The sequence below is a fragment of the Panthera leo genome, chromosome C2 (genome assembly GCF_018350215.1).
Source record: "Panthera leo isolate Ple1 chromosome C2, P.leo_Ple1_pat1.1, whole genome shotgun sequence".
Taxonomy (NCBI): domain Eukaryota; kingdom Metazoa; phylum Chordata; class Mammalia; order Carnivora; family Felidae; genus Panthera; species Panthera leo.
Genome location: NC_056687.1, coordinates 157,250,846 through 157,266,811, shown reverse-complemented (window position 1 = coordinate 157,266,811; position 15,966 = coordinate 157,250,846). Strand labels below are relative to the sequence as shown.

The 15,966-nt window shown below is 42.1% G+C and overlaps 2 protein-coding genes across 4 annotated transcripts in view; one reads left to right on the top strand and one right to left on the bottom strand.

Annotated features, from left to right (window-relative positions):
- ABHD5 (abhydrolase domain containing 5, lysophosphatidic acid acyltransferase) overlaps positions 1–430 on the bottom strand; it is a 31,021-nt gene extending 30,591 nt beyond the window's left edge. The window contains exon 1 of the mRNA XM_042903445.1: positions 288–430. Coding sequence (XP_042759379.1) covers positions 288–334 — 47 coding nt within the window. The 5' untranslated portion in view covers positions 335–430. The remainder of the gene's footprint in view (positions 1–287) is intronic.
- A 100-nt stretch (positions 431–530) lies between these two features.
- The window catches only part of ANO10 (anoctamin 10), a 264,223-nt gene continuing 248,787 nt past the window's right edge, over positions 531–15,966 (top strand). The window contains exons 1-2 of one of the 3 annotated variants that reach the window (XM_042903441.1): positions 531–823; positions 4,809–4,982. The gene's annotated coding sequence lies outside the window, so the exon portion shown is untranslated. Of the gene's footprint in view, positions 824–4,547; positions 4,983–15,966 lie in introns of those variants that run through there. The other 2 variants (XM_042903442.1, XM_042903440.1) reach the window with 2 other exon arrangements.

Genomic DNA, 15,966 nt, shown 5'->3' with positions numbered 1-15,966 from the left:
CCGGGCCACCCCGCCGCCGGCCCCGCAGGGACGCTTACGCCGCATCGCGGCCGCCTCTCCGTGCGGGGGGTCCAGCGGCCTCCGGCGCAGCCGGGTCGGCGCCGACGGGCGCCCTCCAGGGGCAGAGCTAGGCCGGGGCGTCTCCTCGGGGCGCAGCGCGGTCTCACGCCGGGCCGGACGACGGAGAGACCAGGCGGGGTGCGAGTCCTCTGCGATGCCGCCCGGCCCGGTCCCGGCCCTCGTGGGGGGCGCGTGCCCGAACCCCACGAAGTCCCCGCCGCGCTCACCTCTCGCAGGTGTCCGCCGAGCCCACCTCCTCCTCCTCCGCCGCCATAGCCGTCGTCGCCGCGCGAGCGCCGGACCGCGCCTCCCAGCCGGCTGACTGGCCGACTGAGACACCCGGCGCTGCCGCCGCCCTTAAGGCCGCCGCCGCCCGCGCATGCGTCGCCCTCCCACTCGCGCGACGCGGCCGCGCGCGAGCGCGCGCCCGGCCATCCCCGCCTACACCCACCGGCTGCGCATGCGTCCCCCGGGCCGGTGTGACCCGGGATGGGCGCTGGGCGGGGCTGTCAACAGAAGCGCTGGTGAGGCTCGCCTGGCAGTGTCTGGCGGTAACTGCTTTCAGTAATGACTTTGTGAATGCATCAAACGCTGGTATTAACTGTCCGTGCTGGGCACTGGGCAGGCATTCTGTCAGTGCCTTGGGACTGAGGCGCGTCACCTTCCCTGGAAGAGCCAAGATAGTATCCGATAGATGCTGCAAAGGCGCATGGAACTGCAGAAATGGAGGGGACTCTGGCCTTCCGCCAGCCCTTCCCTCCAGGTGGGTAGGTAAGGGGAAGGGGTGACTCGGGACCCTCCGTCGGGAATCACTGCCGTGCAGGGACCGGTCTAGGCGCTGCCAGAACCAGCAACTCCGCTTAGCCCCGCGCTCTGGACACGCTGGAGGGGTGTAGAGTCAGTAGAGCTCTTGCGGGGGAGTCACTAACGTAGATGTAAACATGCTTGAGCTGTTTTCAAGCCTTGTAGCCATCAGACACTGTCTGGGATTGTGATTACACCTCTCCGTATTGCAGGGGCCGACGGCAGGCTGCCCCAAATGTGCTACTTTGGCGTATTGATTATTTCAAACACGTTACTTAAGAGACCACCTGTGTAGGAAGGACACTCAGACCCTCCTCTGTCCCCTGAAAACAGGAAATCAATCGCCACGGGAAAGGTACCCTCTTTGTATCAGGAGATAAGGAGCCATCCTTATCACCAGAAATGTAGAGCCAAGAAGGCTTTATAAACAACCCTTGCTACTTTTTACTAATTTACTACCCCAGCCCACATTCTGTTTAGAATTCCTTACTAATTGAAGCTTCCAAAGTTAGGTTTTCTATATCCTGTCAATTCTTCACAGATCTATTGTCTCCGTCTGGAAAGTATAAAGCCTTCCTGCTTTGGTCATTTCTTCAGGCCTCAATTTCATGATTTGGCCTCTGTAATAAAATGTTGGATTTTTTTTCTCCTGCCAGTCTGTCTCATGTAAATTTAATTCTTAGTCCAGTTGGAAGACCTGTAGGTAGAGGAGAATTTTTCATCCATCCTTATCTACTGTGTGCCTGCTGTGTGTCCACTCTGTTTTAGGACCTGAGAAACAATGTATTAAAATGTCTGAGAGCAGATCTCCCAACGTTCCAGGACAACCTGGTGCCCTATTTCCAAATCCACTTCCTTTTGGTGACCCACTATCCACTTAACCTTGAGCAAGCATGTTTATGTTAGATCACCAGCCCCTGCTTTGTCCAATCAGATAGTCAGGTGTGACATTTTTAAGGCGAGTACGTGTCCTGTTCTGAATGCTGTTCCCCAGCTGTGGCATCTGAAAAACTAAATGCAGCCGTTATATCACCACGACTAAATGTACCATACAGGTTGATGACTGGTGCCCCACTGGTTCCAAGGTGGGCTTTAATTTCTAGCCCACCCCACCCCCTAGCAGGGATTTTTTTTTTTTTTTCTTTAGGGAAAATGCTATCACAGGAACCTGGATCTTTCTCCAAAGTCTGCCAGGCAGGCACTAGCAAACCAGAATGAGGCTGAGGCATGGAGGGTTTTCCGAGGGCCCCAATGGCCTTGCTGACTTATAAATGTTTATAAAGTGCTGTAATTAAACAAAGTGAGAAAGTGAGTATGGTAGGGAGATAATAAGAAGGACATAGGATAGTAAGGGAAATGGTGCCTGGGTCAAGGGAAGGGCCTGGACATCAGCTGTTTGACCTTAGGGGAAAAAAAAATCACATGGTTAGGGCTTCTTAGACTCTAACCTGCATGCAAACTTCCTGGGGGATATTTTTTAATTGCAGATTCCAATTCTGTAGGTCTGGTATGTGGCCTGATTATTAATTGAGATTCTCTCTCTTTTTTTTTTTTTAATGTTTATTTATTTTTGAGAGAGAGAGCGCAAGTGGGGGAGGAACAGAGAGAGAGGGAGACACAGAATCTGAAGCAGGCTGGAGGCTCTGAGCTGTAAGCACAGAGCCTGATGCAGGGCTTGAACTCACAAGCTGTGAGATCATCACCTGAGCTGAAGTCAGAAGCTTAACCGACTGAGCCACCCAGGCACCCCGCGATTCTGTATTTCTAATCAGCTCCCAGTGATGCCTCTGGTCTTGCTATATGGGTCAGCACACGACCCTTTAAATAACAAAGCTCTAGAGCAGCCACTAGAACTTTCTGCAGTGATGGAAACAGTCTAAATCCTACTGTCCAGTAAAGTAGCCATGAGGCACATGTAGCTATCGAGCATTTAAAATTTGGTTTGTGTGACCGAGTTTTTTACTTTAACTTAAACTTAAAAACCCACATGTAGCCAATGGCTACCATGTTGGACAGCAAGGTCTAGATTGTATACTCCTTATCTATGAAAATGAGAGTTTGAAACTGGATGATTTTCTATATTCCTTCTGGTGTCCTCTGGTCCCAAGTTGTTTTCAAGGTGTGTATGGAGGGAGGGGATGGATGAGGGAGCAAGATGTTACAGATGTTAAAATTTGGTATGAAGGACGAGGGATCAAGAGCTCTACCATGGTGGGGTAGCGGAAGCGGGCCATGATCACCTAAGGGAGGGATTCTAGAACTCAGCGGTAGAATTGCCCTCCAGAGACAAGAGACTCTGAGTAGCCAATGAATGTCGGTTGAACTCTTCAAAAGCAGATAAAAGGCCTTCTTTAGCAAGATACAAATGCCAGGCCATAAAGGAAAAGAGCAAGTAATATAACCACATCAAAATTTAAAGTTTCTGTGTGGAAAAAAAAAAAGATACACAATGAAACACAATGCAAAAATTTGAAACAGACCTGGGTTTAATGTCTTCAATATATAAAGAAAAATTAAATGATAAAAAAATATAAAATAGATTTTTAAAATCCTTCTCAAAAAACTCTCAAGTCATGAACAGACACAAGATGCCTATACTCATCTGGGATCAAGAGAATGGAAATTCAAACCATGATGACATAACTAAAAAAGGTTCATGGTACTAAATATTGGCAAGAACGTGGGTTGATGGGGAATACTTCCACCCAGTCCATGGGAGTGCCAACTGATACAACCATTTGGAAAACAGTTTGGAAGTGACCCGTTTAAAAAATGTAAAATTAATATACCTTCTGACCAAGCAATATAATTTCTAGAAGCCCAGCCCCTCTCATGTGCATATAGAGATACATAAAAGGATGTTTCAGTATTTTAATAGTAAGAAGAAGGAGAAGAAGAAGAAAAGAAAGAAAAGAGAAGAAAAAGAAAACGAAATAAAGATGCCCATGATTAAATAAATTCTGATACCCCCATAATATGAAATGCCTTGACAGCAATTAATAAAAATGAGGTAAATCTGTATTCACTAATTTGGAAAGCTCTCCAGAACATACCGATATGTAAAAAAAAGCAAAATCCATGAAATATGAGCCAAAAGTTGGTTCTTTGAGATTAATAAAATTGATAAACTCCTAGCTAACTAATCAAGAAAAAAAAAATAGAATTGAAGGCTACAGATTTGGGAAAGAGGATGTGACTACAGATTCTACCAACATTAGGATGATAATGAGGCAGTAGTACAAACAGCTTTATGCGAATGAATTTGACAACTTAGATAAAATAGACAAGATTTTATCTTAAGTTAGAGAAAATAACTTACCAAAAACTGACAGGATAAAATAAGAAACTTGAATAAAATTAAATTAAATTAAAATAATGGTGTCAAAACCCTTTAAGAAAAAAAGAAACTTGAACAACTCAATATTTATTTTTAAAGACGTGAATAGGGGTGCCTGGGTGGCTCAGTCAGTTGAGCGTCCGACTTCGGCTCAGATCATGATCTCGCAGTTCATGAGTTCGAACCCCACGTTGCACTTTGTGCTGGCAGCTGAGAGGCTGGAGCCTGCTTCAGATTCTGTGTCTCCCTCTCTCTCTGCCCCTTCCCCGCTCATACTCTGCCTCTCTCTGTCTGTCGAAAATGAATAAACGTTAAAAAAAATTTTTTAACGTGAATATATAATTCTTAAAAACTGCCTACATAGAAACATTTTTTTTTTTTTTGAAGAATTAAACAATCTCCCCCAAGGGTGGAGTAAGATGGTCGTAAATTCTTTACTCCTTCTCACACTGAAAGTTGGAGGCTATTTTCTCTCCCCTTCGGTCTGAGCTGAGATTTGTTGGGACCAATAAAATGTTTCAGAAATGATGCTCGTAATTTCCGAGTCTGGGACTTAAGAGATCTGTGGCTTCAGTGTTTACCAATTCGTGTTAATTCCTCTCGAAAGTCCGACTACCCCGTGACCACCACGCTGTGAGGAAACTCTGCTGACCATGCGGCACCAGACTTAAGATTTCTGGCCCAGCCTCTGCTACTGAATGCCCCCAAGTGAAGGACACCAACCGACAACACGTGGATTAAAATACCTGCCCAGATGAGCTTAAGTTCCTGACAGAGAACGGTAAAAACAAAATAATGGTCGTTTCAAGCCACTATATTTTGAGGTCGTTTGTTATATAGCAATAGGCAATTGAATCACCTTTGCATCCCATAGGGATAACGCTTTACCTCACCAATGTGTGACGCTGCTATTTCATAGAGGAAATTAAGTAGTTGATTTATTGAGTTCAAGACTTTTTTCACCGTTTTTTTCACTTTTTGTTTTGAGGTAATTGCAGGTTTACATGCAGTGGAAAGAATATGGCGCGATCCCATGCATCCTTTACAAACAGTTTTCCCTTGCGGTAACATGATGCAAAACTGCAGTTCAGCGTCACAACCAGGATATTAACAGTGACGTAAAAAAGACATAGGACATTTCCATCATCACAAGGGTCCCTTGTGTTGCTGTTTTGTAGCCACACCCACTTCCCTCCTGCACACACACCACACCCCTCCATCCTTAACCTCTGGTTAACGACTAACTTGCCTCTATGGTTTTGTCACTTCAAGGAACTTCTGTAAATGGAGTCATACAATAGGTAGCCTTTTGAGATTGACTTGTTTCTCTCAGCATAACTCCCTGGAGATTTATTGAAGTGGTCAGATGTGTTAGTAGCTTGCTCCTTTTTATAGCTGAATACTATTCCATGGTTGGATATACCACCGCTTGTTTAACCATTCACCTATTGAAGGACATCTGGGTTATTTCCAGTTTGAACCTTACAAATAAATCTACCATAAAAATTCATGCACAGGTTTTTGTGTGAACTGAAGGTTTCATTTTTCTGGGATAAATGACAATGCAATTGCCAAGTCACAGTTGCATGTTTAGTTTTTTAAGAAGCTGCCAGACTCTTCCAGAGTGTCTGTACCATTTTTTGTTCCCACCAGCAAAACGTAACTGATCTAGTTTCTGCACACCTTCACCAGCATTTGGTGGTATCTCTGTTTTTATTTTAGCCATTCTGATAGGTGTATAGTGATGTCCCATTGTGGTTTTAATGTGCATTTCCCTGATGACTAGTGATGCTGAGCAACTTTTCCCGTGCTTATCTGCCATCCATGTATCCTTTTCAATGAAATGTCTGTTCATGTGTCTTGCCCATTTTCTAAATGTTGAGTTTTAAGAACTTACTATGTTCTCTAGATGCTGGTCCTTTGTCAGATATATGGTCTGCAAATATTTTCTCTCGTATGCAGTTTGTCTTCTCATCCTCCTCACTTGGGCTTTTTCAGAACAGAGATTATAATTTAATGAAATCCAATGTATTGGTTGTTTTGAGGGCTTATGCTTTGATGTTGTCTAAGAACTCTTTGCCTAACCTGAGCTCCCCAAGATTTTCTCCTTTGTCCTTTTCTAAAAGTTTCATGGTTTTCATGTTACATTAAGTCCATGATTCATTTTGAGTTAATATTTGTATAAGGAAAGAGGTTTGGGTCAGGGGTGCTGTTTGTTTATTCCTGATGGCTATCTAATGGCTCCGGGACAGATGGTACCACAAATAGTTTTTGACATACTGCTCAGTAGTCTCTTGTGCTCTTACGAAGGACATATGATGGGTGAACAATGGTAGACATTTTTCAGGGTAAGGAGACTTGCAGGGGTGGATATGAAGGTGTGGTGCTTAAACCCCCCTTCAAGGAAGGGCTTCTTATCCCAGCTGCTGTGAGAGTTTCAATGGAACAGCTTTCAGTCCTTTCAGGGAACACTTTACCTACAAAGAGCCACCTCACCAAGGTCATGCCACTCTAAGCAAAAGTCCCATCTAATGATGGCTGGAGGTAGGACTACAAAGGACCAACCATTTCTACCCAAAATGGGATGATTCAGCTGAGCCTGTTAAACTCCAGAACTCCTTGTGGCTGTGGTCAAGCCCGCATCATAGCTCAACTTCTTCCCAGTCTCACTGACCTCCTCCTTTCCATGGATGTTGATCACCAGGGCACTCCTGGAACATTAAACCCTGTCTCAGAGACTGCTTCCTGCAGAAGCCAAATTGTGACACTTGTTTTCATTTGTATTTAATGATAAGCATGGCATTTGGCTTAGGTGTTGACAAGTGAAAAGGTTAGAACTTGGTGGGTTTTACACTATGATTATAGAAGCCAAGTCACGATGGGAAAGCTTTCCTTAGGAAATCTACTCTCAGCATGCAGCACTACAAATGAGGAAAGGAATCTGAAAGGTAGGGAGAGGACAGATGTGCGTGGTAAGATTAGCACATGCATGCATGATTGAGAAAGATCACGAGTGAGATAGAGTGAGACCTGCAAGATGCTGTCTCCTCTGTCACCATGGTTCATAGTGGTTCCAGCACTAGGAAGGAGATGTGTAGGTCAGTATCCAGAAGTGCAGCAGGGCCAAATCTCCCCATCAACATTTGATCAAAAATCAGAGAGTTATGAGCCGGAACATAATCCCCAAACTAGTACCGCCTCCGATTCTGATGTCCTTCTCATATTTTTATGACTCCTTAGAAAGCCCAGACTCAGAGAAAAGAAGTCATTGGGCATGATTGTCCAGTTTCAGATTCCAGTGCCAGTGAAGGTGGAGACAGGGAAAAGAGGGGAAAGGAAAATGCCACAGGGGCTAGCATTCAATTTCCAGTCATGGCTTCCCCTGGCCCCAGGAAATTTGAAGTCATGTGATTTGGGGAGCGAAGTTTAACGGTGTTTCTTTCCTCCACCTTCCGTGTCACTTGATTATAATAGAAGAAACCTAGGTTTTTATTTTCAGTAGAATCAGTGTTTCTTACAACATTTTTTCCTACCGTATTTCAGATCCTTTAACCTTTATTTTCCTTCTGGTTGTTTTTTTCTTATCGGCGCATGCTGAAATATTAAGCATCCTCATAAATCAGGAGAATGCCCTCCAAAATGTTGACATTGAAAATGTCAGTTGCCTTTCTGTGTTTGAACTTCTGAGAGCAAAACCCTTCTACGTAGTCTTTATTTATGCCCCTGAGCATGTGTAGCAGGGGCAGGCTTATACGGTAGCAAGAAGTGTTCATACCCATAATTCCCTCTGACGTTAATGTTGCCTCTTTATTCACCCCCTCACCATTTTGCAAATGCATCCTTCAGTTTAATACAGCTTATTGAATATCCATTCCATTTAGTCGGCACTTGTGGCAGAAAACAAACAGCAACTGGTATCTTGGCTCTATTACATTTTCTGACAAGTGGAAAATATCTGTTTGTGATGCAATAAATACTTGGTTCTAAGTAATTCAGCAAATTGGCTTATTTAGCTTCAGCTCTGCGGGGATGCACAGAGGGAACAATTTTTACCCATCATTGATTCTACACTGAAATACGTTGATTGTCTATGCCCACAGCTGGAAGAATTTTGTGGTGGTATGAGTGAATGAGCAGTTAGTGGAAATGCTGTTCTAAGTCATTGCAAAACCAGCAGTAACCTTATTGCTTATGTACATGGCTGGAGCCAGCCGGCTCTTATCAGTTCGTGAGAGTCTATTGTTAAATATTCAGGAATTTTGAGCTGGATGCGAAACCTTGGAACTTTGAAATTGGGGACTATTTATGCCACAGAAATTGGCAATCATTTGAAATCAGGGCTTTTTGTTTTTTTGTTTGTTTAAAATCCGGTTTATCAACACACCATTGCCTACTATACCGTAACGTAGGCGAGTTACAAAGGAGGTGGCAGGTGAAGAAATTGAGGTTTCCCAAGAAATTGAATAAACCCAAGTAAACTAAAACTACACAAGAAACAGATGACAAAATTATAACAACTTTGTGTAATGGTCAAGGTATACATAAGCATATTTAAACACTTAAAAGGTAGAGATCTGATTATTAAATCAAGCAGGTATAGTAATGATTCATGGAAGTGAGTCTCAAATAAGGCTTGTTTTCTTTTAAGTTGAGGTATATAGCACAAGTCATAATAATTACCACAAAGTGAACACCCCCACGTAAGCACAATCCAGATGATCGAGGAGATTTTGCAGGAGAAAAAGGGACACTCTAGGAAAAAGTAATGGAATAGGCAATCCAGGTAGGCATGCAACAGAAAAAAACACCTGTAGCTCCATGACAGATATTTGAGCTTTAAGAATTTCAGTTAGATAATATAACCGGCTCTGGATTTTTATTTTGTTTTAATATCAAGATACTACAGATCAATTTATGAAGACTTTTTTTAGCTGTGCCGATGAATATACACTTAATAGCCAAATTTAGGGCATTTCTTCGCATAACTCTTCTCCTTTGAGATTTGAAGGTATTGCTTAGCTATCCTCCCCTCTAAGTATAGCCTCGGACTTAATGTACCTTTGACCCTTAAACAATATAGGCTTGAACTGAGTGGGCCCACTTATATGCAGATTTTTTTCAATAAATACAGTAGAGTGCTATAAACATGTTTTCCTTATGATTTTCTTAACATTTTCTTTTCTCTAGCTTACTTTTTCTAGGAACAAAGTATATAATCCATGTGATGTACAAAATACGTGTTATGTAAATAACTGTTTATGTTATCAGTAAGGCTTCTGACCAACAATAGGTTATTTGTAGTTGAATTTGGGGGGGAGCCAAAAGTTGTACATGAATTTTAACTGTGCAGGGGGTCAGTACCCCTAACCCCCACCTGTTCAAGGGTCAACTAATTTCTTCACTTGCCGCAAGGGAAATGGATTATTATGAAATATCTTTCAAGTTCAGTAGCATATCCAGTATGTATATTGCTATCTGCTACTTTTGCATTAACTCACCAGTCTCCCAAAACTAGACATCTAAACCATCGTTTACGTGCATATGTGCAATTCTTGTTGGGGGGGGGGGGGGAGTTGTATATTAAAAGTGATCATTTTAATGATAATCAACACATGTAGTTTTACCAGATTGAGTCTATCATTTTTTATCATAAACAGTTTTTCTGTGCAATAAAACCTTTCAAACAAAAATTACAGCGTAGCATGTGATTATGCTGAAATGATCTACCAAAACGATTATACCCTCTTAGCGAACCCATCCTATAAGCCTTGTTTTCCTTCCTGGCATCCAGCAGAGTGTCCAGTTCTCCACGTAGAAATCTGGTCACAGACCATTGCAGGAACATCAGGGTACTTGTCAGCAGCTGCAGTTGGCTATGTTTCTGTTAATGTGCTTGCCAGTTTTCACTGGGGGTGATCCTATCTCACCTGAAGTATAATAGTTCCTGGAGAATAGAGATATGTTCTCCACTTCCTTTATAATTCCCAGAAGTACTTAGAACTATGCTGTAATCTATATACTGTGAGGACCAAATAAACCCTGCTTGTTGACGGAGTTACAGCTCAGGTGTAAGTACCACCTGCAAGGAATTAAAAATGCTACCTGATTAAGCCAATTGATCTTTCCATCATTCTTAACAGTTAGTATTATTTCCATGAAACATATGGGAAATCAGGGAATAGAGAGGTTCTGTTACCTACCACAACTCTACAGAGAACTGGTAGCAAGAGCCGAGAGTACTTTTCTCTCTTTGTATCATATGCCCTATGTTGGTGGTGACTGTCCCATGAGGTGGTGATGGGTTGGTAAATGGCTATCCCACCATATGCCCCCTCCTCCCATAGCTAAGGCGATCTCGGGGTTGTGTTTCTAGCAATGGTGTAGATTTGCTTCCAGTTGAAAAGAGTAATGTAGCTGTTATGAAATTGACAAGACTAGCTTTGTTGGCCTTCTTAGTGTAGGGTAATAACCACCGAGCTACCAGCCAAAAGTGTAATTTAAAGCCATAAGGCAACTGTCACCAGCAGGGGCTCTGTTCCCATTGCCAGTCAACCCATCCAAGTAATGCTCTAATCAGTAAATTAGAACAGCTGAGACCTCAGTTATCAACCAAATTTGTAAATCAGCTATTCACTTGGGCCATTTAATTATAAGAATGCTGAATCCACTCTTTTTATCCAGTTCCACTTCTGAGGACTGGATCAAATGGATTATTTTTCACCCTAATTGGAAACTTGGAAATCAAGTTGGTCCAGTCATAGAAGCATTATGAAAAATACCACCAAAGTTTAGGCTAGAAAGTTTAGGCTCTTAACTACAAATCTCCCAATCTAAATCTCCAGAGTTAGGCCCCAGAATTTCATTTAAAAATAAGCTAAAAATATGCTTTGATTATGATAGATAGATAGATAGATAGATAGATAGATAAACAGACTAATATCCATGACAGATGGATATATAAATAGATATAAAGATATGCAGCTATAACCTCTTTCTTTTTTTTTTCTCCTCCTATCTCGTCAGCTTAACGGTAATTTATTTCGTCAAAAAAAAATGAAAACAAAGCAATTATCACTCTAGGTAAAATATACAGGATTTCAGTTGAATTCCAAAGCAAAAGAGAATTTAGGTATCTTGCATAAATGTTTAGCCATTTTTACAACTTACAGAATATTGATTGCCACGTTTAGTTACCAGTTTGATCTCCTGAACCCCAAATAAGATATTTCAGCCTCCATGCAACTTCAGTTCTTAAACTTTTCCTTTAATAGTTTGAATTATCACTGCAATTTAGCCTTTACTCAAGTGTAAGACTTTTTTTTCTCTTGAAAGAAAGAAAACAAAGAGATGTTAAATATTTCCTTTTGAATTATTCGCCAGTGCTCAAAATACAGGTTTAATTCAAAACCAGTGTTTGCACTGTGAATAACATATCAGGATTTGAGTTAAAAAACATTGAGTCTATGAAAGAAATAGAGTGTTGTTTTAAATCACGGCTTCTTTAAAATATAAATGACTTAAAATTACATTGATATAAATTTTTAAATGTATCGAAAAACAAAAAAAAAACAGTTAAATATGGAACACTAAAAGCACATACTAGAATCTCTTTATACTTGTATAATTAAATATCCCTGAGTTGGGAAATAGAAAAGTAAAAATTTCTCATAGCAATCAGTTCCCTATGTTGCTCACAAAGAGACCATTACCCAACTTTACCTATAACGATTTGAACAAAATAATAAACGTTAAGCTAGTAAATTGAATTCTCAGAGTTGGAGCTATGGTCCAACAGTAGATCCTATGGATTTTACTAGTGACTCATACTCTGTCCTTGAGCAGAAGCAATATGTGTTTAGAAGGTGTTGATAGAAGGAAAGGTAAATGAAAAGGGAGGCAGAAGAGAAGTAAATAAAGAGAAGTGTCTTGCCTTTTCTGTAATAAACTGCCCTAAGAATCACCATGCTAGAAGGCCAAGATTTTTCTTTAAAACCAAAAAAAAAAAAAAAAACAACCCACAAAAACCAAAAAGGACATTGCCTTTTCATTTTAAAATCCTTTTTCCAGCAAAATATACATATAGAAAAGTACACAAAACAAACAACTAGCCCAAAGCTTTATTATACAGTGAACATTCATGTTATTATCACAAGGGTCAAGAAATGGAACGTTTCCACGTTCCCAAAACCTCCCTTGTATGCCACTCAATCATTGCTCCAAATCTCTAAAGTTAACTCCTCTCTTAAGTTTTAACACCATAGTTTCGTTGTGCCTGGTCTTAACTTTACATAAACAGCTTCATAAAGAATGTGAGCTTTGGTATCTGGCTTCTTTCATACAACATTCATCCATGTGATTGCAATTTCCTATAGATGTTCATGTCCATTGTCAAAAGACATCACAATGTATTGATCTGTGCTATTGCCCTTTCTTCGATGACTGACTTTGTGACCTTAGAGCTGTTTGAATAGTTTATTAGCTTGTGTATTAGCTTCGTGTGCCTTGATGACCTATCCTTTCCCATGGGCTTTAAAAATACACCTTTATTTAAGATATATTAGCCTTGATTGTTCAAATTCTCAAAAGGGAAGTTTTAAAACTAATATTTCCAAAATAAGTTGTACTATTGTTAATTTTTTCCTATTATTTCCAAGGACTGTTTACATAGCAACAGTTGTATGCTTTTGCCTGGATGAAAAGGGGAGTGGTAGGCAAAGGAGAAGGAAGAAAACTCAAAATACAAATACAAAATACTTATTTATAACCCTAGGAAGAAACATCAGACTACTCAGATTGAATACACATTTTACAGGAAAGAACTAAGGGCTATGTAATGTGTTGAAAGCTTTCAATGTTTCCACACAGTAAATAAAAACATAGCTGCTTTCAAAGATGGGATTTGTGAGGCACTGACACTCTCTGTATCAGTTCGGTTCTTTGGCTTCAATCACAGTAACTCCCTTGAGCCATCTTAAGCAGGAAGAAAAATGGACCTAAAGGAACCCAAGGGCAATAGGGTTCAAGGGAGACTGGGTAATGAGGTCAGCCTCTAATGAGGTCAGAGCCTGGAAAGACATCCTCAGCAGCCAGCTTGTAGCAAGCAGAATCTACCAGTCCTACCAGTTGGATGGAATGAAACTAGTTTTCAGTGTCTTTATTCCTCAGCTCAGATTCGGATTTAAGGAGGGAGCAAGGAAATTGCTTTGACTTGGGTCGCCTACTTTCCCTTTAGCTGGGCAGAGGGGGTAGTGGAAGGAGGAGAACTTCAGCGATAGTCCCACGAGACCTTATGCAGTGGCTGAAGGGTAATCATAGTGAAGGTAACGAAGGGGTGGATAAGAAAGAGAAATGGACACAGAGAAGCTCAAACCACTAAAACCTACTGCATGCTCCTACAAAACAACTCCCATTTTGGATCCAACATGGGCCAATGGCAATCGGATCCTCTGCTTTATGGACACAGTTTGGGAAATGCACAGTTTACGGCATTATTGCCCCCACCGTCTTCAGGCTTGTGGATCGTTGGGATTATTTCTATTTCTAGACTTTATTTCTGGGCATCTCTGTCCTGAGTTTTAAAAATTAAAATACGGGCGCCTGGGTGGCCCCCTCAGTTAAGCGTCTGACTTTGGCTCAGGTTGTGATCTTGCGGTTTGTGAGATGCAGCCGCACACCGGGCTCGATGCCGAGTCCGCAGAGCCGGTCGAGGATCCTCTGTCCCTCTGTCTCTGCCCCTCCCCTGCACGCACACGCGCGCGCGCGTTCTCTCTCAAAAATAAAATACACATTTTTAAAAAAGAAAAATAATTAAAATAAAATAAAAACCGGAAGTTGCAAAAAGTCAGTGGAACTCCTTGGAGAAGAGCAGGAGGAGAAGGAATCCTAAGGATTGTCACGCTTCTGTGAGTTGCACCTAATCATTCTCAGAATGGAAAGTTTCATTTATTTTTGGATGAGTATATTCCCATCTAAGCTTTTGTTTACAAAAATGCTGATAAAAAGATGGAAAGGAAGGCCTTGCCCTTCAGGCTTTAACTGTTACCCGTAGAGACCGAAAGCCCTTTCCTTTTATCGGAATCGTTGCATGAGATTTAAAAAAAAAAAATGTGTCTCTGATCGCTGTATACTGACTGGTAAAAAGAAAATGATTGTTGGAAGATTTTTCTAATTCAAACAGGCATCACAGAGTCTGTGATCACTGTGCCTCATGGAGTTAATCTGAAAAAAATATAAAAGTCAGTGTGGCCAAAGTAACATCCATCATCCCTGGTGCCTCGGGCTGCAATTCACTGAATTGTTTTGCTTAGAGCAAACTGCCATTTGTGAATTTGTAGACATCAGGAAGAAAAATCCAAGCGCTACGCCCAGGGAGTGAAGTCAGAGGCCAGGCCGGTTTTTTTCCCATCAGTCCTGTGCACTGGTTGCTTAAGGCAGGCACCCATTCTGAGTAGTCCCTGCCTGTTCTGGCAGCGGGATTTCGGTGAGCATGGTCATCCGTCCTCTCCAGTCCATCTTTCGGCTCTTCCACACTCAGAGCAGGGGAACAGAAGAATGTAAGGAAAATGGCAGAGAGTGTTCACCTGGCCGGCAGCATTTGTGTTACCAGTTCTCACTTGACTGACGTTGGCCGGGTGTCCTGGCTTCCACGACACTGTCGGCTCTCTCCTGAGAGGCACTGGTAGTTTGTTGGAGACCTCAACCCAAGCGATCTCCATTCCAACATTTCCTGATGTAGATAATGTTAGCTTTCAGTTAGAGATTCATCCCGGTAAACCCACACACCCTGTGAATTCTATCCCCAACCAAAAATCTATAGCGCTTGCCTGAGATGTTGTTCAGGGTTGGAGAAAGGAGACCCACACTGAGTATTCTAAAGACAGGAATAAAGTGAAAGTCAGTTGTTATTTGTACCCCCCCCCCCCCCCCCCCGCTTTGGGGTGTGAATAAGAGGCAGAGTAAACCTACACGTGTGACCTACGGTGGCAAATTCCAAAAAACCCTCTCATTCCAGCTCAAACGATAATCAAAGTTATAGAGTCATAGCTTTAAGCCCAGAAGAGGGGCTTCAGGGCTGACTGAATCTGGTGGCTCCGGCTCCATTTCCCTGTAATCCTCTCTTCTCTGCCCTTTCCTGGTGTCAGCTGCGTCTTCAGAGACGTTGGAGATGACTGCAAAGGTCTGGGCTCCTATCCAAACGTGCGAAAGGCCGGGGAAAGAGTTGATGCTTCTAGAAGCTGCACCAAAGACCCTGGTAAACTGTTCTTTGCATCTCACTGACCTGTATTGTCATGATTACCTAGGTATCATGCATTCGGCCAAGTTCTGTCCGAGGGGTTGGTAGATCAGCTTTTCCTGAGTAGTGGGGCTTCACGGGATTCTAGGAATGAAGAGAGAGCAGATGCTGGGTACCAATGTTCACTCTAGTGTCCTCCCCAAACAATTGTAATGACTAGGTCTCATCTCTTATTGTTAGGCACTTGGATTGTTTCTAGTGTTTCACAAAAATTCACAGGGACACATAACCCTGTACATAGTCTTTTGAATACCTCTTGCATTATTTCTTGGAATGTAATTCTAGAAAGGGAATTGCTGAAAATATTAACGTCTCTGAGCATTTGATTTATATTGCCACATTGCCTTCAACCCCATTATTCCAAGTTATACTCCCAGCACAAGGGTATGAGAATCCTAGTTTGCCATATATTCACCAGCCATGGGTATTATACTTTTTAAAACTCTTCACCAGTGCATTGGGTGAGAGAGGC